The 24,011-nt window shown below is 43.5% G+C and overlaps 1 protein-coding gene across 2 annotated transcripts in view; it reads left to right on the forward strand.

The window, feature by feature from the left end:
• PGBD5 (piggyBac transposable element derived 5) overlaps window positions 1-24,011 on the forward strand; it is a 78,236-nt gene that overhangs the window by 28,502 nt on the left and 25,723 nt on the right. For both annotated transcript variants that reach the window (XR_013928361.1, XM_080388880.1), the window contains exons 2-3: window positions 6,051-6,478; window positions 15,382-15,516. Coding sequence is in view for 1 of the 2 variants with exons in the window: in XM_080388880.1 (XP_080245006.1) it covers window positions 6,051-6,478; window positions 15,382-15,516 (563 nt within the window). In the remaining variant the exon portion in view is untranslated. The remainder of the gene's footprint in view (window positions 1-6,050; window positions 6,479-15,381; window positions 15,517-24,011) is intronic.

Below are 24,011 nucleotides of genomic sequence, written 5' to 3' on the forward strand. Positions count from 1 at the left end.
CTTATAGAGGTTGGAAAAGTGCAGTCAAATCACACTTTGCTAAATAGCTCAGAATAAACTTAACGGAAACCAAATGTAGAGCAGAAATGTGTGCAACTGAGTGCCCAGGCAAGGGTGCAAAGTAAGTTTCTGGGGGAAGGGTCCTGTTAAATCCTACCCAGAAGCCTGGACTGCTGAGAGCGCCCTTGTGGTCTAAGAAAAGAACCATCTTTGGAAGGACAATATCTAGTTTCTTCTTTCTCACTTAAGAAAGCCAATATAGTGTCTGTTCGGGAGTTGTTGGGGGTTTTTATTGCATCCTCGTAGGTTGCCTCTGAGCTCCCAGCAACTCCACGGTACAGATCATGTTTTGATCATTTATATAGAATTCTTGTGTCGGGCAGTCCTAAGGGAAACTAGAATTCATCTGTCAGAATAACAAATGCTAACATCTACTTGCCCTCAAATATTGGTCAGAACCACAGCTGGTATAAATTAGGATGACTCCTTTAATTTAAAGTAGACTTGTCCCTGAAACTTTGGTTGCTTTCTTTAATGAAGGTGAGCGAAATACATGCAGCGTAATATCCTGCATTAAAGACCTGGATACTTGCTGCCCAGTTGCTACAGGAGAGCAGTGTCTGAAATAAACTGGAATAAAACTCGGAAGAGAACCGTTACATGCACTTACTTCAAGCTGTCTTGACAGGCTGCTCATAAGGCTGTCAAACTGGCTATGGTTTGACAGTGGTCTGATGGACATTTCTTCCAGACCATTAAGAATAGGGCCGATACGAAAACTGATTTTCTGGCAAGCCAGATAAGGTCCAGTGCTTCCAAAGCTTTACATGCGGGAACTTTATGTGAAATGGAAGTTCTGAAAAATCTCACTTGGGAAATATTAAAACATCGGGTTTTATTTTGTTGCTGTTTTGTCAGCTCTTAGTATTGGTCTCTACTCATTGAGAAAGATGAATTGTTTAAACTGTCTGTCATATTTTATCAGTTGACACTTTTCCACGAAAACATCATGATTTTTTTGATGAATCTATGTTTTCTGACAGAAATCTTCTGTCAGCATTTTTTTTATCTTCTCTAAATAAGACCCCAAAATCATGTTGTGTACTTTTGGAAAGTGTATAATTGCTTACACTTAAGAAGAAGGAATTAATTGTCTTTTCAAACCCTAGTCTTTGAAAGCTGTGCCTTATGTCAGAGGAGAAAATGCTTGCAAATTGACCAAAAATAACAGGTTCTGCATAGATTTTTCTTAGATATGTATCTGTGTATAATACACGTAAATGTGCTATCCTCATGCATGACTATAAATTGTTAGATTTTTTCTCAAAGAGGACAATGAAATGGCCTCTAAATTCTTAAACGGATGCTTTTATCACTCCTGTATCTGATTCAGGAGTATTTGGGTCTGCCCAGTTGCCAGTAAAGTTAAATTAATTTCAAAGTCAACCCTGGCTTAGCTCTGTACAAGGTTTGGTTCCAGCCCGTGCAATTTGGATTGGCATACATATGGTAATACCTGGGCCTATTAATGTAATGACATGTTTTATCATGAACCTCAGTTACACTTTGAATGAGAGCACTAGGTCTTTTGCACAGCAGAGCAAAAGGAGAATTTTCTTCTTCTTACATCTTGCATTTTCTTCTTACACATCTGATTTTTCCTGCCCATAATGACAATGCTTTTGACCTCATTAAGATTTGTATGTTATGTGCGAGCACTGATAGATTACAGTAGGCTTTGAAACTTTCCATCTTTTAGTCTGAGTCTGTGAAGGTTGGTAATTGGAACTGGAAAAATGGAAAAGGGTAAATTAACTTATAAAAATGTGCTCAGATTACTTAGTTCTGCAAACCAGTGAAGTAAGGAAAAAGCAGTTAATTCACTTGGAGTTCTTACTTTTTTCTGAATGCGCTGCTCAGTAAGGAAGACTAGAAACACTGGTGGGATCAAAGCAGGGGGAAGAATGACTGGTTGGGACCCAGCGACAGAGAAGACCAGAGATTGCAGGAGGATGCACAGGGGCTGCCAGAGGGATGGTGACATAGAAGTTTCACGTGACCTTTTTCTTAAATCTTTCTGGTTTTTCTGCAATGTTTGTATTTGCTGAGAAGTTGAGCGTGCAGCCTCTCTAGCTAGGCGTTGGACCTAGTGAGGCTGCTGCAGTTTGCTCTGAGCAGAGTTGAGCCAAAACAGGCTCTGCAATGTGCGCAGTCTGAGGGCGAGGTGCCAGCCTCCTCTGCACAGTCATATATCCAGTATGGAAACACAAATGGCTTTCCCTGCTTATCTTCTTCATTTATTTTGAATCTATTCTTATAGAATCTATACCTATAGCTCTGGGGGAGATATTCCTTCTGAGTGCAAAACAGAAAATAGAACCAACCTGGTCAAAATAGGATCTAGTCGCAGTAATGACTTGCAAGGTGATTGCTGCTAATTGCACATGCAAATTTTTGCTGGTAGACAAGGCGAGAAGGAAGAAGAGTTTGCGTGTGCATGTTGTGTGATAACAGAGAAAGTTTATGTTCATTTCCATGTTCTGCAAAGTCACTTAAAGCAAGCCCCAAATGCTTGTGCTGGTGCATGTGCTGCCCAGCCAGAGGTTACTCAGTAGAGCCCTGTCCCTGCCACGGGTGTGCAGAGAACACTGGGTCTAGCTGCATGTTTGGGAACTCCTAGAGTGCTTTTGTTCTCTGACTCTAACTTATATTGGAAATCCTGATTGGTTCTTAAAGCAAAAAAACCCTATGTAAATAAATACATTCTCCATGCACATGCTTCAGCGCAGAGGAGAGAGATAATTGTGTATTCATTTTGAGAACGGAAGACTAGGCAAATCCAGTATTTTATTTGACTGAGTAAAGCTTTGAAAGGTAAATGGTGCGTGTATGGAACACTGAACTCTTTTCATATCAGTATTTTCTGGGTAAGTGCTATTTAAGTCAATGTAAAAATCTTTAAAGAGTACAAATTCACTATTTAAGTTTCTTATGCAGTTGGCTTTATATATGGGATATATTTGTGTACTTGGAAAGTCATATTTAAATAATGTATTTTAGACCAGTAATTAACTATGCAAAACCCAATTCATGTTAAAAATTCAGTTTTCTACCTACAGAAATTCAATATCATTCTTGTTTTATTGCATATCGGTGAATTATGAATCAGTTGTACTCACTGCCAATAAAGGCTGTTTTTTAAGAAAATGAGATTATACAGGGCTTTTCAGAATTATATTTAGTCAACAATTAGGTTGATGTTTGAGTCAGAAAGTGATTCAGTTCACTTTTTTTAGAGCTGTGTGGGTTCTGCATAGCCAATGGGATACAAATCTTGGAATATTTATTTCAGGAAGGAGAGCAAATAGGAGATTCTGTGCAGCTGGTGCAGGACTGCTGGGTAAGAAGGAATTGTCTTATCCAGTATACCTGGCAGTCTTCCATATTCACTTTTCAAGTTAAACTTGTGCAGCTACTGGAAACTTAATTATACATCAAAGGTACCTTTTTGTGCTTCTTACTGCTCTTGACTTCCTAAAGATGGAGTCCAGCACATACCTATTGTCCATACCCACCTGTCTCAAGACGAATATTTTTCACTTCATAAGACTTAATGCATTATGAATGCATCTTGTTTGCTGTAGGCAAGATTTAAAAAATTACCCCCACTCCCAGCATCTGCTTCTAAAGGCAAGAGTTTAAAAAATATCTCTATGCTGTACCTGGGAGGTTGCCTGGGCACTGGAGTTCAATAGCTACTTAAGACTTCGTGTATAACTAGGAATACACTCTGTGTTTTTATAATGAAGCCATATCTACTGTAGAATGTAAAAACTTAAGATTAAGTTGTAGGGAAGAAGAAAGTGATGTACTGTAAGTCATTCGTGCAGAATCATTTGTAGAGCGTTTTATGTCAGCTATAACAGTCTAGCGGGTGCTACTAGAATATAAATCTCCTGATCAAAAGAAGAGACTTCTTTGTTAAGAGGCTTTATTATTGCAATAGCAGCTAAGGTTAAGTAAGTATATCTCTTCTAGCCCCATAGTTTTCACTTGATAATGAAAATCTTTTATCGTTTAAGCTGCAATGTTCTGCTCTGTTCTTACCAGAACATGGTCTGTGTGGAGCTCTTTGCTCTGGTCTTGCTATATAGAGGAATGTGCTTTCAACTGAACTGTTTCACTTCCAGTTTCTCAGTCTCACAAATTAAAATTAGAAAGTAATCTTCAAATATATGTTTATTTCCCCACTACACTTGGGAAAAGAAATACTCGCTTTTGCTTGCTTTTTTGGCATTCTTTGCAGTCTGAAGGTTCACTGGTTCAGTGTCTTGGTGCTGTTTTTACTGTCCTTCTAATTGCCCGAGTGCACCCAAACGTTAAGGCTGAAGTCCAGTCACAGTATTTGTGTAGTTCCTCATAGCACTGTTTCATGCAAAATTTCTGCAAGCTATAGTTGTTGCTGTAAGTAAGGATGTGAGCTGAGATACAGGGGTACTGGAGAACGTCACCTGACCAACATGGTAGTGGATCTTTGCAGAGCCAGATTGTAGAAGGGCAGATCTCGTGCTCTGATTCAGCTGTGAGAGCCGATGCTGAGACCCCAGCAGCCACGTAGTGCAAGGGAGACTCATTCTTGTTAGGCAGAACTTCAAATGAGCAGCTGTGTGCTGCCTGCTTTTGTTCAGGAAGTTTCCAACAGTCCCAGGGCTGAAGGCTGTTAAACTAAGGTGCAGTATTTATTGGATCCAACTCTGAGTTTGGGGTTATAAGCATGACACTATTTTTGCCCAGGGTTGTAGAACTACTCTTAAGCACTGCCCTGTCCACTGGCTTTGTCCATGCTGCTCCTCTCAGGTGTATTGATTTTCACCGCTTCTGTAGGAGAATAGAGAATATCCCTGCGTCCATAGCCTTTACCTGGTGGCTAAAGCACTGCCATGGGGTGGGAGCATGAAAAGCACTACTTTTAAAATGGATCTTAATCAGCTTATGGAAGGGATTAGAGGAGAAAGGGCTGTATGCATCCCTGGTATTGCAGGCTTGATGTTCCTAATTCGGCTTAATGTAATCTGGTGTCTGACTGGGTAACCTTGTTATACTGATACAGTGCTGCCAACCCTTAGAGCTTCCTTTTCCCCCCCCCCCCCCCCTCCTTCCCCTCTGCTTCTTATGGAATAGTTGAAATGGGCAGAGAAGGTGCAGGATCAGTGAAAAGCTGGAGTAATGACAGCATGGGACTGTAAGGCTTATTACATTTTGGGAGGAAGACCACCAACGTATGCCTTGTAATGCTAAAAATATTTGCTGTGACATAGGACTGCAACACTAGCTACGTGGTGTCTTTGACTTGTTCTGGTAACCTGCTCTCTTGGGGATGTCACAGTGCAGGATAAGGCTCCAATGTGGTGGCAGAGGCACATAGCTCGGTAGTGTGTGGACATGATCTACATGGCTCTGTGTGTGGAGCAGAGGCAGATTTGAAAGTCACAGGATTAATAACAATGAACTGGGCAGGAATTTGAGGTGCAAAAGGAAAGGTAGGATCAGGTTCTAGTGCCCAGGAGTCATGTCATCTGGGATGGGGACAGTGTGCAGTCTCTGGAGGGCTTGGACACCTTCCTGCTGGGCTGTTCTGAGGAAGGCACTGCTTTGACACGCATATGGACAAATCAAAGATTATCCAGAAAAAGGCCAAAACAGCTGCTGAGGGTAAAAGTTACAGATAGTCTGTAGATGGAAAAAATAGATGCATGCTGCTTCACAGACCTGCATGCTACAACCTAATGACTGTGCAGACCAGAGGAAGAGACTGTTCAGAGTGTGTTGTATTCATATCATATAGGAGGAAGACAGAGAATATAGGGGGGAAGTTTCCTGATGAGATCTGTCAGACAGCAGGTATGTTTTCAAAGGAATTAACTGACGTGCCATCACTTTGGCCCTGTTTTCCTGCTATAGGAAAGTTAACCTTGCTTTAGATTGCTGGCGTTGGACATACCTTGTGATGATCAGGGATGAGCTTATCTTCCCTCTTGCTTTTGCCCTAGGTCCAACACGAAAAATGCCCCTGACTGCCAGTGCCATGGACTTTTTTCAGCTCTTTGTCCCTGACAATGTACTAAAGAATATGGTGGTCCAAACCAACATGTATGCCAAGAAGTACCAGGAGAGGTTCGGTAGTGATGATGCCTGGATTGACGTCACCCTGACGGAAATGAAGGCCTTCTTAGGCTACATGATATCAACCAGCATCCACCACTGTGAGTCCGTTCTCAGCATCTGGAGCAGCGGCTTCTACAGCAACAAGAGCATTGCACTTATCATGACACAATCACGGTTTGAGAAGATCCTGAAGTACTTCCACATTGTGGCCTTCCGCTCGAGCCAGACAACGCATGGCCTCTACAAAATCCAACCTTTTCTGGACTCTCTGCAGAATGGCTTTGACTCTGCTTTTAAACCTTCACAAGCCCAGGTAAGAGTTAACCTGTTGGCAGGGAACATCTAACCTATGTGCTCCAGGTTGTCCCACTGTGACGGAAAGTGCAGAGCACAGCTACCTGAAGAAAGAGCTGGGGCTTCACAGTGTGAAGCCACGCTGCGATGCCTCCATGAAACATGAGAGAAAGCAGCACTGTCCTGTACAACTTCTCAGCAATGTCTGACTTGGAGCTCTGCAGTGCAGGTATCTGGCATGTTTCAATAGGAATGATGCTCTCTGAGCTGGGGCTGTCTGCTTTTGTGGTTGAAACAAGCCAGGAGACTTCTCAGTGAGGTTGGCACCGGTAGGTTTTGCTATCCTGATGATGAGAGGTTGCAGGCTGCTCCTGTGAGGGGGAGTGGAGAGAGCAGATCTGGTACAGCTGGGCTGGAGGGAAAACCTTTAGCTGCCTCTGCTACAGCAGTAGGAGCTTGCTGTATGGTCCAGCAGCACAGCTGCCTCCTCATGACTGAGCAAAGGGAAAATAGGCAGGGGGGCAGGTGCCTTTGCTTGCTGTGCGGTTGTCAGCTGCCCTCAACAGCACCGCCTGTGCCTTGTGCCAGTCCTGGTTTTTAATGATGGGTGATGCGCCTATGGAAAAATATATTGATGTGTGGATTTGCAACCGAAGTGAACTTGAAATAGTTCTAGACTACCAGGAATAAAAGTAAACAGGATCCAATGAATTTTCATTTCCAGATACAATTACGGGTAGAGCAGAATGCCATTCTGTAGGGAAACTGCTCTGTAGACTGGGACAGACACTGGAAGCAACTAAATATAGAAACTTATGTAGCTGATGGTTGTCTGAATACAGCTGTACATGTGAACTTTTTTTTAAAGTGCAAAGAAATCTTTTCTTAATATTCATCATGCACTGTTTAAACTTCGTTCCAGTGTAAGTGATCTCCTTTTGGACCTGTTTCTATCAGAAATCGGGAAAGAAAAAAAAAAAGCATGAAATATGTTACTGCTTGAAATGACTTTTCAATCAACTCTGTGTTTTCAGAGTATGAAGATTTCACCTATACATTTGGAAAGGGTGTTGTGTCCATCGTCCTCTTTTTCTTCCTGTTTCCCCTCTGAAGTATCACATTTTTGCCCACTGCACAAAATTAGTGGAAGTCATAGATGCATCACATCCATTGAAGTGTGCCTACAATACATTGGGAGTGATTACAGGGTTTTTCTATTTTATAGACAACAAAAATCATACCTGTATAATTCAGGACAACACTGCTGTCTAACAAGCTGTTGTGGTAGAAGAGGGAGGAGTGTTCTCTCTAAGCCATGCCAGCAAGGTGCATTTCCATCAGGATAAAAGAGGCAGTGAGAGACATGGTATTGTTGGGACCGAGCTCTCATTAAGATATGAAATCTAATCCTTATGACCACTGACTTAAATGGGCAGAAGATAAAGGCTTCAGAAATGTGATCACTGTGTCTAATGTAAAATGCTTATAATGGTGTGCTGTGGGACATGCTGTGAGTGCAAATGCATTAAAGGATAAAATTTGATTTGCATGTATATCCCTTCTCCCTGCCCCCCTCCCGAGCAAGGTTTGAGAACTGAACTGGCAAAATCACAGCATCCTGTTTGCAGTGGCAAAACATTTAAACTCCACAAGCAAAGTGTAGGCTTGTGCTGAGCTTGGTAAAGGACATGCTACTTGGAAAAAAAATAAAGAGGGGAAGAAGCAGTGAAAGCCCAGTTCCATTCCTTCTCCCTCCTCTTCTCTGCTTCCTTGTCTGTGTTTGTCAGTGATTTCTATACAGCATGTTTCAGTGGTATTGAGTGGAACAAAAACCATTAAATACAGCTTCAGAAATAACTCCGTGAGAAAGAAAAAGGTTTTGAATCTGTTGTTTAAAATATGCTAGTGTAGTGCCGGTAGCCTACTGGGGGATGTTCCAGGCCTCCTCCTGAAAGGAGCCTTCTGCCTAATGTCCTCCTGGGTGCCATCAGGCAGGGCTGCACACTATGTGTCTCAAGAGACGTGAACCCCATCTGCTCAAAACAGCAGGAAAGACCTCTCCATGGAAATTGCCTTGAGTGCAGATTAGCAGACTGCAATAATCATCAAATGCAGAATGTCAGGCCCAGTGAGAAATAATAGGAATAATTAAAAATAACGACCCAGTTGCACAGAAACAAGGGAAAAATCAAGGGGGAAGATCCATTCAGATGGGTTTGGGGACGTGCTGCCTCATGAAAATGTTTTGGGAAGAAAGGCCCAAGTTTCTGCTATCAGTGATATCTGGTGCTATTTCTGTGATCAGTGATAGGTTCAAAATGGATTTTTTTGCTTAAGGTACGCCTCAAGGTGCATCTTAAACGTGAGATTTGTGGTATTGGGGTGGCTTGTGCCTGAGCAGCAATCTATGCTCAAGCTTTAGGCTAACATTTTGTAAGTGGCATCAAGCAGAGGAATGACTTGGGCTCCTTGCTGTTGAATGCAGCAACGCCGCTGGGGCTTGTAGGTAGACTTCTGACTGACTTTCTTCCTCTGGCAGGTGGACTTACAGAACATGGGTTAGAAAGATGACATATTTAACTCAACCCTATGGACAGAGCAGGCAGTCTGCATCCAGCAGGCAGTGCAACATCTGCTTTCACTGTTACTTCTTCTATAGACTTGATCTTTTCTTTTTGGAGAGCTAGAGAATATTCTTCAAATGGAATTTCTGACAGAAGATATTTAGAGGGTTTTTTTCTCATGCGTAACTCCCCCCAAAAATGTGCATGCAACACATGACAACACGCAACACCACAGTTTCTATGAAAGGCAACAGAGGGAGAGAGAGAGAGAACTATGCCAATATACCGAAACAAAGAAAACAATCTGGTGAATTATAATTATTTTGCTAAATATACTGAGCAAACAAAAGGAAATAATTACTCTCCAGCTTATGAAGGTATTGAAAGCCCAGAACATTATAATTGTGATCAGCATTGCTAGCTTCCATTTCCGAAGTAAAAATAAAATGGTGTTCTGACCTTGATTGGATAGGAATGACAGGAATATTCTCTGTGTTCTATCCCTCCCAAAGATCTTCTGCATAAATAACTGCTGCCTCTGCCTGAGCAACAAGAGGTGGAGTTTTGGGTCTGTTCCTGGACTCAGTGTTTTCTGTTTGCTACTTAGCTTTGTAGCTGTGCTACTGTCTACAAGTGGAAGCCTGAAGACAGGGGGGATGCCCTGCCTGAGCTCAGAAGGTACACTGCAACAAATTCAAGGGTACTTACCTGCCAAGGATATAACGCTGAATTCCAGAAGCCAGAGGAGCTCAGGAAAATAACATCACTGCTCAAATATCCTTCTGTGCCTGCTGTGTATTTATATGCTTATCAGCAGGATGCGGCTAGACAGGATGGCTGTCTTTGGCTGCCCCTGACTAGCGTGGCAGAGGTCAGGAGCACAACTCCAGGCACTCTCCTCTTCCATTTCCCTCCAAAGTACCTTCTCTTTGGCATCTTGGAACCAAACAGTTCTGTGTCTGCCCAGTGAAATGTCAGCTGGGAACAGTCAGATTAAGTCCATAGCTCAGGCAGGAGTGAACTCCCTGTCAAAAAAGAGAGACCTAACTCCAACCTCTTGCTCCAAGGGCAGGGTGCTAAAGTTTGGCCAGTTAATAGGAGGTTTGTTTGTGTTTTGATCTTGGTGGTATCACAGGGTGCAGCTAAGTGGTTTCAGAATAGTTCTTCCAAACCAACTCACAGCATTAGACAACAGCTTCTCTGACAGTACAGAGGGGCAAAACCAGGCTGATCAACCCATAGCTCTTTTGAGTCCTCATAATTAAATGTTGATTTGATATTGGGCATTTCCAAATTATAAGATGTTGCTCAAGTCACACCTCTATATCTCAGTTTTCCTGTTTTCAGAGTGATTCTGTGTGAGTAAGGGTGCTGATCCTAACCAGGACTGTTCTGTCTTAGGGCTTCTATGAGTGTAATGCAAAGACATAAGTATTCAGAGGATGTTGGCCAACTATAAGACACAGAGCAAGAGAAAGACAAGAGGAGCGGTAAGAATGTTGAATAGCAAGGTAAATTTCTGATGTCCTGTAGCTCTTGGCCAGTTGATCCTCTGGTGAAGCCAGATTTTAGGGAGAGTTTGACGGCGAAAAATGATGAACCTTTATGGCTACTTTTAAGTTAACCTCATGGTAATGCAGCGCTGTAAGAGCTGACAGGATTTATTCTTTAACGAGTCAATTGAAGACTGAACAAATGGGCAGAGGAGCATGAAATCATGGTTCCATCGGAGGTGGGAGATGACCTTTGAATGATGGCAAAGAGGATCAGTAAAACGTGGTTAGGCCAAATAGGACTTTGAAAGTGAAGGAATCTGTCTGATATATTGGAGAAGAGCAGCTATCAGAGAGAAATGATGTGGCCAGTGTGATGGACTAAGAGTTTTCCAGCAGCAATTGCATGATTGCCTTATGGTGAGGCCAAAAAGAAAACTGTTGCAGTATGACTGTGGGCTTGCATGAAAACTTGACTGGGTGGGTTGTTACTCTAAAATGAGTAACATTTTAGAGCTGTTTACTCAGAAAGCATGGAAAATGCAGGCAGTGCCTGGCTCAGAAGTCCTTGCAAAGAGTTGGTGAAGACTGATGTTCAGATTTACTGGCCAGTGAGGAGGAGCAGCAGGAGGAGACTGATGTCTGCAGTTACCAAAAAGGGAGAGAGTAAGATGTTATCTTAAGGGAAGGGAGATGCTCTCAGATGCAGCGTAATAAAATTGGAGCCGACAACTAGATATTCAAGCAGAGATGTCAGACACTAGCAGAGAATTTAATTTAGACAGGAGGAGTTCTGGAGCAAAGAAGCAGAAGCACAAGCTACTGTTGCAGAAGCTATGGCTGAATCTGTCCATACAGCTGAAGTTAACCAAGCAACTCTGCAACTGGATGGTACCCAGCAAAAGCCAGAGACAAGGTGAGATGAGGCAGTTTCTGCAGGAGACAGCCTGTGTTGGGAATGACTATAGAGCTAAGAGAAAATGAGCTGTCTCAAGGACATGTTAGTTCACTGTCTTAAGTCAACAGAGTCCAGGAAGTCCCAAGTACAAAAACATTAGTGGCTCTGGGCTTTTCCTACAAGCCTGTTTGGGCTGTGGTGAAAGCAGTATGGGTGGAACTGTGGAATGGAAAGAGCTTTGGAAAGAAGCTAAAATGGAGAAGAAAGAAGGGCACTCCTGAGAGTAGCTAGCTGTTTTGTTCAGTGAATGAAAGATGTTGTGAGGTGGAGCAATTGCTGGAGTCCCGTTTTGCAGTCTTGCCTCTGCAACACTTGGAGAACAGGTACATATTGAGGGGGAAACAAAGTGAAAGCTTGGCAAGAAGATCTAGCAGGGATGAGGATGGCTATAAAGAAGGGAGGGGGGAACCCCCACCAACTAATGGAATAGCTGTGAGTGAAGCAACTAGATAAGACGCTGCTTAGACCTGAAAAAAACCTGAGGATTTGAGAGAAGAAAATAGGGACAATTTCTATGAAGAAATCCAAGATGCCTTGCATCAAAGGAAGTCAGAATAGGAAGAAGGGAGGACTTGGGGAGTGAGTCAAAGATGGTGAAGAGGCGGCCAAGAATATGTGTAGGAGTCAATTAAGCCTGAAAGTAGAGTTTTCTCTAGGAAGATGAGAAGCAGGAAAGAATATTCCATGGGGGCAGGAAGCTCACTCCTGGAAAAGCGGGTATTGCAGCGACAGCAAGAATGGGGAATGGGGAAGGAGCGAATACCACTTTGCATGGGGATTTGGCAAAGAGATGGATTACAGGAGGAGCAAAGGGACTGAGAATGGAGGAGGGTGAACAAACTAATAGGACTGGCCAGTGACAATGGGGCTAACTTTTGTCGTAAGAAAGCCATGCCAGTGCCAGAAGCAACAGATTGCCCACTTTGAAAATTGGATGGGGATCAGCTGTTCTAGCAGCAGGCAGAGCCCGTACAGTGCCTTGCTTACAAAGTCCTTTACAGTTGTTGAAGCAGTGGTTGCATATGGAGAGGTGACAACACTTGTCTCCCCACCCTCTCTGAAGGAAGCAAGAAGAGCAAGCTCCAGGGTTTTAATTTCAGCCTCCCTGCCTGTCCACATTCCCTCTTTGCAACAACAGCAGATCTTGCCCTACTCGTTTCCACTTTTGTTCCCACTTCCCAGCAGTGCACCAGGGACTACAGTGGAGCCATAGTCGTCTTATGGAGAATAGGGAATGATTTAAACATTCTGGATCAGGGAGAGGGGAAGCTCTGGGTCCTAGGGGAAGGCAGGGCTGAGCACGCACCAGGAGAAGAGGAAGATGATGAGAGGTTTTCAAAATTCAGATTTGCTTTCTAAATTTAAGGCTGACAGGCCTTGCTGTGTCTTAGAAGGCAGAAAGAGCACAAAGGATAAGCAGGACGTAGGAGAGCTGATGCTGTGCTGCAGAAGAGGGATCTAAGCTAATATCCAAGGGTAAAAAAGTGTCCTGAAGTGATGCTTAGTACAACCTTTTCTTTCTGCTGCTCTCCATCCTACAGTGCGGCAGTTGAACCACACCACTCAGTGGGATCTGGCAGGTAAAGGCCTTTCCAGAAGCTGAGGAATTCTTAATGGTGTATCCAACCCCATCCCAAGGGATGTGGTGCTCCCCTCTGCATGGAGGAGGCAGAAAGGCAAAAGCAAATGAGGGCACATTTAATGTTTGCAAAAAGCTGTCAGAATTCCCCGAGATGGAAGTGTGAAATGCCCCAGGTGGCCTTAGGAAAGGAAGAGTGCTGTTTCATGTAGATCTTGAGAGAAGAGGAGGATTTGGCTCCAGCAGGGAAATGGGACAGCTGCAGCTTTAAGAACAAATAGCTTTGTGTACAGCTCTCCTTGCTCGCATCTGCATTTTGGTGTATAATTTGAACATTTCACAAGAGTGCTTTCAGATGGTCCTGTGAATGTTTTATGAGCCGTTAAGAAGTGGAGTGCCTATAAATGAAAGTGTGCAGCCGCCGCTATGTGGGGAGGGCATGGGTGCCTATTTTGGGCTGACAGAGTGATGTTCAACAAACATCTTGTATTCAGGAGGCCAGCAGCTGCTCATCACTGGCGCTTAACTGCTTACCCACCACATGTCTCCTATGAGCATCGCTCCCAGGTTTAATGCAGTTTCGTTCTCATTTCCACCACTGGCTGTATGCAGATGTGCACAAAAGTAGCATGCATGCAGATGTGGAAAGGCTGGTCTGAGGGTGAGAGCCTCTGCATTGTGGATACCTGTTTCTAAGTCTGTCTCCTGGGGTGACAGTCATTTGAAAATAACAGCCTGCTTTAGGTCATAACCCATCTGACATATTTTACACATCTTCAAAAGGTTTTGTATGCTGCTGGGACTGTTTTCCCCTTGTGTACTTAGGAGGGGAGCCTGCAGTGACTTGCTCTGATTTAGATGCAGATGTCAGAATTTGGTCAGCATTCATCAGCTGAGACCTTTCAGCAGTTTCCAAGTATTTGTGCTCTCACAAGTGACTTGCTAGCCAACTCACACCCCCATGCGATCAGGGATGTGTATATTGGGTGCAGCTACCTATGAGCTTGTCATGGTTTGACCCTGGCTGGTAATTAAGCACCACACAACCGCTCCCTCACTCCTCCCTCACCCAGAAGCTGGGGAGGAGAGTTAAAAAGGAATGTAAAACTCAGAAGTTGAGATAAGAACAATTTATTAGTTGAAATAGAATAAAAATGAAAGAACAATAGTAACAATGATGACCATAATGAAAAGGGGGAAGGGAAAGAATAACATCCAGAGGAAAAGGAAGGAAGGAAGACGAGGTGCACAGGGCAACTGCTCACCACCCACTGACTGATGCCCAGCTAGTCCCTGAGCAACAACCTGCCCACCCAGCCAACCCCCCAGGTGTATATACCAGGCATGAAATCCCATGGTATGGAATACCACTTTGGCTAGTTTGGGTCAGCTGCCCTGGATGTGTCCTGGCTTGTGCCCCTCCAGCCTTTTTGCTAGCAAGGCCTGAGGAACTGAAAAGTCTCACATAGCCAAAACACAGCACTGTACTCGCTCCTAAGAAGATAATTAACTCCATCCCAGCTGACACCAGAACAGAGCTGCAAGGTGGTAGTAGTGCTTTTCTATAGGTGGGTTCTGTAGTATAAAACCTAACAACTTCACTGCAGAATCAGTGGAGACACGTGTGACAAAACAGCTGTAAGGAACAGGAAAACACTTACATCACCTGGATGAGGAATGCAGAAATTTCTTCACTTGCACAGATTTTCATTACTTGCTCCAGTCTGCCTTGTCTTTTTCTATTCCTGCCTCTGGTCATGTATCTTTCTGTTTCCTTTTGTCAATTTTTTCAGCTCCTGAGGCAGGAGAGTCTTCCCTGAAGCTGCTGCCACCAGGAAAAATGCTTTCTGTCTCCTCACCACCTCCTGAAGTGGCAGCATTGTGCTGCCTTCTCTCCCTCTTTCCTGTCTGTTTTCCTTTGCTGTGACCAAGGAGTGTACCTTGCAGCATATCGTAGGGGATGTTTACATGGAAAGCATTCTGCCAAACAATGAAGGTGTTGATGACTCTTGGAGAAGCATGCTGCTAACAATCCCCATCCCCACCTCATTTTGGAGGGATGTTGAACTGTAGCTGAGAGTGAGAAGTGAAAGCCGTGCCTTGCAACATTTGCAAACCACATGTAGATGGAATGTGCTTGGCCAGGCTTCGTTTTTTGTTGGATGATAGCATTGAACAAAAGTGGGTTTGCTCCTTTGTATGAAGGGATGCACACAAGCACAATGCAAGGATTGTATTTCCTTGGAAGAAGTTAAAGCACCGTTTTTTTCAGCGATCATATACTCTTCTGTTTCTTACCTGCACCCCCTCTTTTCTTGCCAACTGCAGGTACTACATGAGCCCCTGATTGACGAGGATCCTGTTTTCATTGCCACATGTACAGAGAGGGAGCTGCGCAAGAGGAAAAAGAGGAAATTCAGTCTCTGGGTTCGGCAGTGCTCATCCACTGGTTTCATCTGCCAGGTGGGTTTTACTTCTTCAGATGCCTTGATTCAGTTCCAGTGGGCCCTTAAACGTATTGCAGGACCAAAGGTGACAGTTACTTCTCTTCATTGCCTTGCTGGGAGCTACAATCTGAATGTAGCAGGCCTCTGACTCCCACATACTAGATCTGATGGGCAGTGATGACGAGTTCCTGATGCTCTGTTTGCTGTATGATTTGATCAAGGGTGTCTGTCTCTGATACTGTCTATCTGGCTGCCAGCCCAAAGCTAATTAAATTGAAACAGAGTTAAAAAGTCTGTCTGTTTGTACATGCTAAGTTTATCTATATGTCTAGGTATTGTGACTTCTGTAATTTTTAACAAATCAGCTTCTCTCCCTTAAATATAACACTGCATCTGTGATAGCTAGCGTTGTCCAGTAGATTAAATCAATACGGTATCAAGATGTCCATTTTTCTGTGAGAAATGTATCAACGGGGTTTCCTATTACATCTCTTTTCACACCTCTACTTCTCTACCCAAGAAATAAAATCTGATGTGACTTCAAGGTGAGATCTGAGCTTGAGTGGGAGATGTGTTAAAGGGTTTGTTTTTACTGCTGTAAAGCATTAGGGGCGACTTTTCAAATTCTCTGATTCCCCAATTGCTGATGTCTTTTGAGAGCTCTTGAAAAATCTGGCCATTTATTTTGATACCTAGAGGTGAGGGGGCAGATATTTTCTGGCATTTCTTTTTCCCAAGAGCTTCTGTGAAAATGTGGTGTCCTGCATGTTCTAGAGCAGTGGTTCAGAGGTGCAGGTAGGACGTGCACACTGCCTGCTCAGGCTGAATGCATGTCAAAACCACAGGGCAGGAACTGCTGCAGTTGAACATTTGTTCACAGTAAAATTTGATCCGTGAATCACTACAGATGTTTGAGTAGCTATGCAAGAAAAGAGGCTTCACTGCAAACAGCGGTTTGCATTTTCAGCAATGCTATTCACTCCAAGAAGAAAATTAGGATCATATATCTTCCATCCAGGTTTTAAAGCAGTTATTTTGTCTGATACAAAATAGATTCACCTTGTGAAGCATCCTTGGAAGTTTCTGCTCTCAAGGCTTTTGGAAAGTCATTTGCTACACAGAGGCAGTGTCCTTAATCTCCAAGGTGAATTCCACCAGCCCCGCACACAGCTTATTACTGAAGTGTAATGGGTACAATGAGCACAAAGTCTGCTGATCTCTCTTGCCGTGCTCCCCCCCCCGCCAACTGCTGCCAAACTAATATGTCTTCAGACATGCCAGAGATTTCAGATTCTGAGCTATAATTAGTTGCACCTCCTGTCCTGTCCATTGAGAGAGTAAATTAATGGAATGTCAAATTAAACAGAATAGATGCTCAGTACCACCCTAATCCTCCTGCTCCCTTAATGAAGATACTCATGCTTCACTTGCATCCAGATGACGTCCAGGATCATCTTACCAGATCTTACCAGCTGCCTTCTATTTTCATTCCATGACTTGGCTGTAATTATCATCATGCTAAAATGACTGGGTAAGAGGGACCTTAGGGAAGAGTGAAAAAGAATATACAGGAACATGAACATTTATACTAAAATGGAAAAACCTAGTCTGGGGATGATGGGGATCTTCAACTGTGGTATGCTTGAAATGCTACATTCAGTTATGTGTCACACTTAGGAGGAATCCTGCAGCATCTAAAGCAATTAGTTGGTGGTTGTCTGGTTATTACTATATACTATATTAGAGGGGCTTTTTTTCCTGTGTTTAACATATAGAGATAATTGATCTAAACAAGAAGAAAATCTTTTCCCCCTTCATATGCACACCTTCCCCTCAGTCTCTGCCATCATTAAGGAAAAACGTACTGCCTGATAGTTAAGGGCTGACTGGTCTTTCACCTGTCTGCTGTCCAAAAAACCTTACAGCACCCACTCAGAAATACGTAGAAATTCTGTAATCCTGTCTGGATGAATTCCCTCGCTCACTCTTTCCACATGATGACACTTAAGGTCACTTTATTCAGGATAAAATATGACTATAAACACTCCATAAACCAGGATAATTCAGTTTCAAAAGTCTGAATAACATATGTCTATAAAAAGGTGAGGCAGCCCAGGCAGAAGAGGGAAGCGAGCAATGTGTCTCTGGTTCTCAGGAGTGGAAGGAACATCAAGAGGTCTGTGATGCTCCTGGCCAAAAGCAAGGTCCTCTAATGAATGATGAGCCTGGTATTAAAAAACATGCATTTGAGGACATCCCAGTTTTCCCAGTGATCTGCTTTTTCAGCAATGAAAAAGGGTTGGTTGGTTTGTTTTCCTAATGTAAAACTGGTATCAGTGTTTTGAAGCCACGTGCTGAACTGCTCCGTGAACAGTTCCTGGCTGGCAGCTCACAGGGCAGTTAACGTTAGGAGTTTTAGCTGTTTGACTCCCCAGATTTCTCTTGCTGCTTGTTCTCATAAACAAAATTGAATCCTGTTTTTTGGGTGTGAGTAAATACTTCTGTTTGATGTCTCATTGTCAGCTTTTTTAAGCAAATGGAGTTTGGTTAAAAATCCAACCCAATAAGCCATTCATGGAATAGAAGTGGCACAAAACCCAAATGTTGCTTGTGGATGTAAGAAGGTACATAGGCTTATTAGTACCTGATACAATGTCTGTATATTAGACTACTTTCCTGTCTTCTGTAATTTAGATAATCTGACTCCGCCCTGACAGTTAAGTCTGTGTTTTAAGATGGATGCACAATTTCAGCTCATATGTCTGCCTCAGAATTTCTCAAGTAAAACACTTTGTTGCAGTGAATAGCTTTGCTGAATATCTTTTCATGGTCAGCTGGCCAAGTGGGAACATGCAGGAAGGGCACGCATCATTGAAACAAAGTAAATATACATCTACAGCAGCTGGGATCATGAACAGAACCTTTCAGAGGGTTAGAAGGGCTCCAGGAGAGCTGACTTTTTGCCAAAGTAGGTGGCAAAACTGCCTTGATACTCTTGCCTTTTTCACCCATCCTTGATGCTGGACATCAAGGAGGCAGTAGCTGCTGCTGCAGGAGAGGGCTTGGGCTTTCTTGCTTCTTTCTGTCTAATTCAGTGAGAACAGCAAACTCAGCTTGCAGGTCCTCAGGTGTCCTCTCTACTCCATCTTCACTAGACACTTTTCAAAGCAGTATTTTAATATCTTGATTGTGGTTAAAATAATCACAGTAGCTTAGAAGTGTTTCTTAGAATATTTGCTGAGTAAGTCAGCCCATTTAAATCAAAACTCTAGTTGTGTCTATTTATTTCTCTTTCTTTCTCAAAAAGTCTGGAACACTTGTAAAAGATGATCATACATACGATTGGTATGACTCTTTTCATTTTAGATACGGCAGTACAGCTCATGAAAAACTGCTGAGAGTTCCCAAATATCTGATCAAGGCTGGTTATTTTGTCCTGGTATGACACTCATGCTCTCTCTTTTCTTGTGTGGCTCATAAGGAACGAACGTGGTCATGAGTAACTGTTACTAAGTGATGCATGTTCCTTGCATAGCTCCTCCTCCATAAGAAGGTTTTCTGGTCATTTTTCAGAAGAAGGAAGCCCAGGAAGCTGATGCCGTGCACTAAACCCCATGTGGAGTCAGGCAGGATGAGGTTATTCCCATAGTGCCTTGTCCTGAACCACAGGCCCATGGCACAAACATAACCCTAAAGACAGTCCCTGATCCAAGGAGCCATCAATCAACAAAATGGAAGGCAGTAGATGTAGATGGTAGAGGGTCCTGCAAAGGGACGGTCAGGCAGTATTAATCATTACGATAGGTGGTAATGGAATTAGCTCATCAGCCTAATTATTCGCTTAAAAACCCTGTGATATCATGGTGGAGAAGAGATGATTTTTATGGATGTGCGTATCCTTTTGTATTCCTTGGGATTATATTTGTTCTCTGAGGCTATTCTAGACACTCTTCCCTTCCCACACACCCTCCCCGCCCCCAACTATATGAGCTCTGCACTTGCTTTTATTCACTGGCAGAAAGTTCTTGCAATAAAGCATTTCATTTTCACTAATATCCCTGTGAAATGTGTTGCTCGGATTTATGAAGCTCTTCAGATCCTTGTGCTGGGACTGACTTTGAATTTCCACCTTCCACTGCTTACCCTGAAGAAGTGATGAGTCAGAACAGATTAAGGAAAAGGACTGTGTCTCTGCAGCTTGAGGCTTCCCACACTGAGTGATCAATGACTTGCACTAGAGCAGCATTCAAAGAGTGCAACCTGGATCAGGGTGGCTGCTGCATGGGAGGGTAAGAAATGGCTCTCTCCCCGTAGAGCAACAATCTCAGTGAAGGGAGGGATGTCTGAGTCGCTTCAGAGATCAGTGACAGAGCTCTCAGTTGCAGCAAAACCCCCCAAACAATTTAAACGATATGCTTTCATAGTAAATGCTGTAGTTCGTTCTTGATTTCAAATGTAAGTACACTCAGCTGCAACACTTCATAACCCTGTTGATTTTGCAGAGTAAGAACTTACTTCCAGAATTTAGGGAAACTGAGATGGTGCCCCAAAGAATTTATAATCTCACAACACACCACATAAGTGCATTTGGTCACTGGGAAAGGGAGGGGCAAATAAGCCTGGAGTGAGTTTTGTTTTCAAGGTCAGAGTTGCAGGAGAGTTTGCCATCTGTGCATTTGTTTAATAAAGCTGCTTGGAAATGTTGGTGTTTCAGCCGGTTTTAAGTTCTGTTTAGAGATTAGTTTGAGCCCTTGGGTTTCTTTAACCAGTGCCCTGATAATTTCTCAGTTGCTGGAACAGTTGCATCTGGAATGCACAGATGTAGCGGCTGCTTTGAGGAGGTTCTCAAGGTCAGGCTTTGGCTGGGAGGGGATCCCAGGAAATCTGATCCCCTTCATTTCTCAGTCACTGGCAGCTGGAAAATCCTATCTGCTTTCTTCCTCTGGCTCCCACCAGGCTCTGGCTTCTTAATGCATGCAGTTCTGTACTGTCAGCATCTGAGAACCTCAGATCTCAATTAAAAATCAATTATCCTCTTGCTCACTGGTATTAAGTGGGAAGGTAGTTTTGCAGATGTGTGATGGGCCAGCCGCATTCATTTCTATGGAGTTTACTGTCTTACCGTGTTTCTAGATGAATGGGGAAAGCAAACATGTAAATGTGGCCTAATGCAGAGATGTCTCCTAGAGTTTACATGCAGTCCTAGTGTCTATTTTTGGGTGGGAATTAAGGTTATTTTTTAGTTCTTGTCTGCAGTGTTCGGAGTTTTTGATGATAAAACTACCAGTGTAGTGGTGTCCTTTCTGCAGCTGTTCTCGCTCAGTGCAGCGCTGCCTGGGGAAGGAGGCTAAAAGCACCAGAGGCTCCTCTCTTCCTCGCTTTATAGTTTTGCTATGGCAAGGGAATCTCTGCTCCAGCACCTCCTGCCCCTCTTTCTCCACTGACCTTGGTGTCTACACAGTTGTTGCTGTCACATATTCTCACTCCTCTCTTCTGCTGGCACAGAAGCTTTTTTTCCTCACTTCTTAATATGTTATCCCAGAGGCGCTACCACTGTCACTGATTAGCTTGGCCTTGGCCAGCAGCGGTTCCATCTTGGTGCTGGTTGGCTCCATTGGACATGGGAGAAGCTTCTGACATCTTACAGAAGCCACCCCTGTACACTGCGCTCCCCCCCCCCCCCAAAACCTTGCCATGCAATCCCACTACGCAGTTACACAGAGGGAGCCTGGCGAAGCAGCATTGAGAGGCAGCAGCACCAATGCGTAGATTAGCAGTTGCGTTATGGGGGTTGTATCCTTTCTAAGAAAGGTATTGAAGAGCAAAATGAAAGAGCTTTGCAGAGGTTAGCAGTGGTTTCCAATCAGGCAGGAGAAGGGCAACGTGGAAAGAAGCAAATGTGGCCTTGTTTTGACTTCAGTGGTTAGATACCTGGCTTCTCACGGCAAACACAGGCAGGAATCAGTATACTGAAAAAGTATGGGAAGAACTCAATAGGGAAGGCTAAACTACAAAGGTCTGTCTCCGTTTTCCAGCCCTGCTTCCATTTGGTGCTGCAAAGGAGAGGGAACTGGCAGAAGGCTGACACGGTCAAAGCAAAGGGTTAGGCAAGCGATCTCTGGGGCAGAGCACTGTCTGGCTGTCAAGATACATTTAAGTAAGGCCAAAGGAAAGAAGGATGATAGCAGTAATTGGGAGCAGAGCCAGGAAGTTCTTAGGTATTTGGAAGAATAAGAAGTTCTTTATCATGGAGGTGTTACAGGTAATGAATCTGTGGCTGGCCTGGAAGAAGCTACAGAGAGAGATCTGCATTTGGCAATCCACAGGTTGTTGGTCTGCCATAGAGTTAAGATGTTATAAACTCAGTGATAAAAAAGTCACATGGGGGAGGGATATCATGGAAAGGAAAACAAAGAGCTTTATTTTAGGCCATATGGGCTTGCATTGTCAACTTTACCAGCATCTTTCGGCCAGTCTCACAAAGATCTTGTTAGAAACTTTGAAGAACATACGCAGGCAAAACAGGCATTTACCAGTGTTTAGCACAAAGATATTGGCTGCATCTGTATGTTAATGCAGATTGAAATCACTCAGAATAGGAGGCAGAAGAAAAAGAGAGGGGGACCAAGGAAAGAGCGTTGTAGAGAACCCCAAGAGCTAGTTGGGAACAGATTGGGAAAGCTGCATGTCCCTTGCGTGCTATTTTGAAAGCAGCTTTTAAAGGACTAGGAAGAGAAGGAAGAAAGGCTTAGACAAATGAAAAGATCTGGCCTTGGTAGGAGCACCATCAGTGATGCCAGCAGCTGCTGAGGAAGAGCTAGACCTAAGAACTGGCTGGAAAGAGGGCATTAAAGAAGGGGGGAATATAAGCTGCAGCAGGTTTAGGGTGAGACTGGAGGTGGATCTCTCGACAGCATTGGTAATGACAGGAGCTAGAGATGAGGTTTAGGATGAGAAGGGAAGACAGAGTGAGGCAGGATCTAGCAAGTGGTGCTAGGATGAACACTTGGGTATATGACTGTGAAGTCTATAGAAAAATTAAGTTATTTTTTCAATAGCTATTTAGGATCCAAAAAGTATGACAGTACCTTTCTTTGTTCTTTTGCTTTTATGACTGTGTCATCTAAAAACTTGGTTTCTGTTTTGTGGTTGTTTAGGGTCTGCCCTTTGTGAGATATTTTGCACAATGTAGCTCTCAAAATCTTCCTCCTGTTTATTACTACCTCCCCCTTTACTACTTTATTTTTTTCCTTCCAAATGTCATCTGTTTCATTTAAGATTTGCACCCCGGGGTGCTTCAATTATGTATGAATGTGGAGTATTTGGGATGTGCTATTCACAGGCACTTTCAGTTTGCCATCTGAGCTTTGAATATGAGCAGAATCACCAATATTTTAGTTTCTAGGACACTCTTCAATGTGCAGTCAAGATGCAGCTTTTGTTCTGAAGAGCTCAGGTTTTTTACTCAGTTTCTAGGGAGACATTATGAACCTTCCATTTTCCATAGAATAATTTGCCAGCATAGAGCAAGGAAAAGAATTCTGTTGGCTTGTAGCATAGATATCTACTTGGAGACCTTCCTTCCTCTGGTAGCACTCTCTTCAGCAGTCTGCCTCTGTAGCCAAACATACTTGGTTTGAGTTTCTGAACAACGGGTGATTGACTTGCCTCTCATCTGTCAACACGTGAAATCTCCCACTCAGAAATGTGATGTCTTTTCTGATTGCTTCTGTGCAGGCGAACAGTCCTTCCAGAACAGTTTTCACTCTTGTTGTTGATTTGGAAGAGCTCAGCACAGTCTTCACCCATACCTTGTCGCTCAGGCATTCAGGTATTTTGATTGATACCTACTTCTGCCTTTGTGATGGGAGCAGGCAGAAGCAGTTTGTAGGTGGAAGGAAAGATAAGCCAGAGGCTGTGAAGGTCTTTTCTTACTGTCAGACTTCTAAAGGGAAGGGACTGCTAGCAAGCTGCATGGAGACTGAAGGCAGAAGAGAGGAGGGTTTGAGGGATGAGTCAAACAGTGTGAGAAGAGAGAGCTGGTGTTGTGCACCAGGATTAAGACATGTTGGATTGAAAGTATCTGGTGCAGTAGGGCTGCAGTAGATAGAGAGATGGTGGAACTGAACGTATTTCTGATAAGAAACAAATAATTGAGGGATGATTAGAGAAAGCTCCATTTCTGTCCCAGCACTGCAGGATAAAGAGCCTCAGCCCGTAGTTGCCTCCTAAGGCATGGTATCTGCTAAGATGGTGTCATATCTGTAGAAGTTATCCCATTTGGTTCTGTAGGTCGAATGGATCAGTAGCCACTAGAAAAAGATACACAGCGGATGTGATGTCTGCAGATATTCAAGAAGCATTGCTTTTTCTGTCACCTGCAGAAGCAGAGGATGTTGCTGTCAACATCTCCATCTGTTGTCCAGCAACAGTTGTCGAGCCTGTACTTCAGGTGACAGTTTGCTGTTGGAGCACATGGAAGGGACACAAAGCTTTGATGCTGTCACAGGG

Source organism: Falco punctatus (genome assembly GCF_963210335.1).
Source record: "Falco punctatus genome assembly, chromosome: 5".
NCBI classification, from domain to species: domain Eukaryota; kingdom Metazoa; phylum Chordata; class Aves; order Falconiformes; family Falconidae; genus Falco; species Falco punctatus.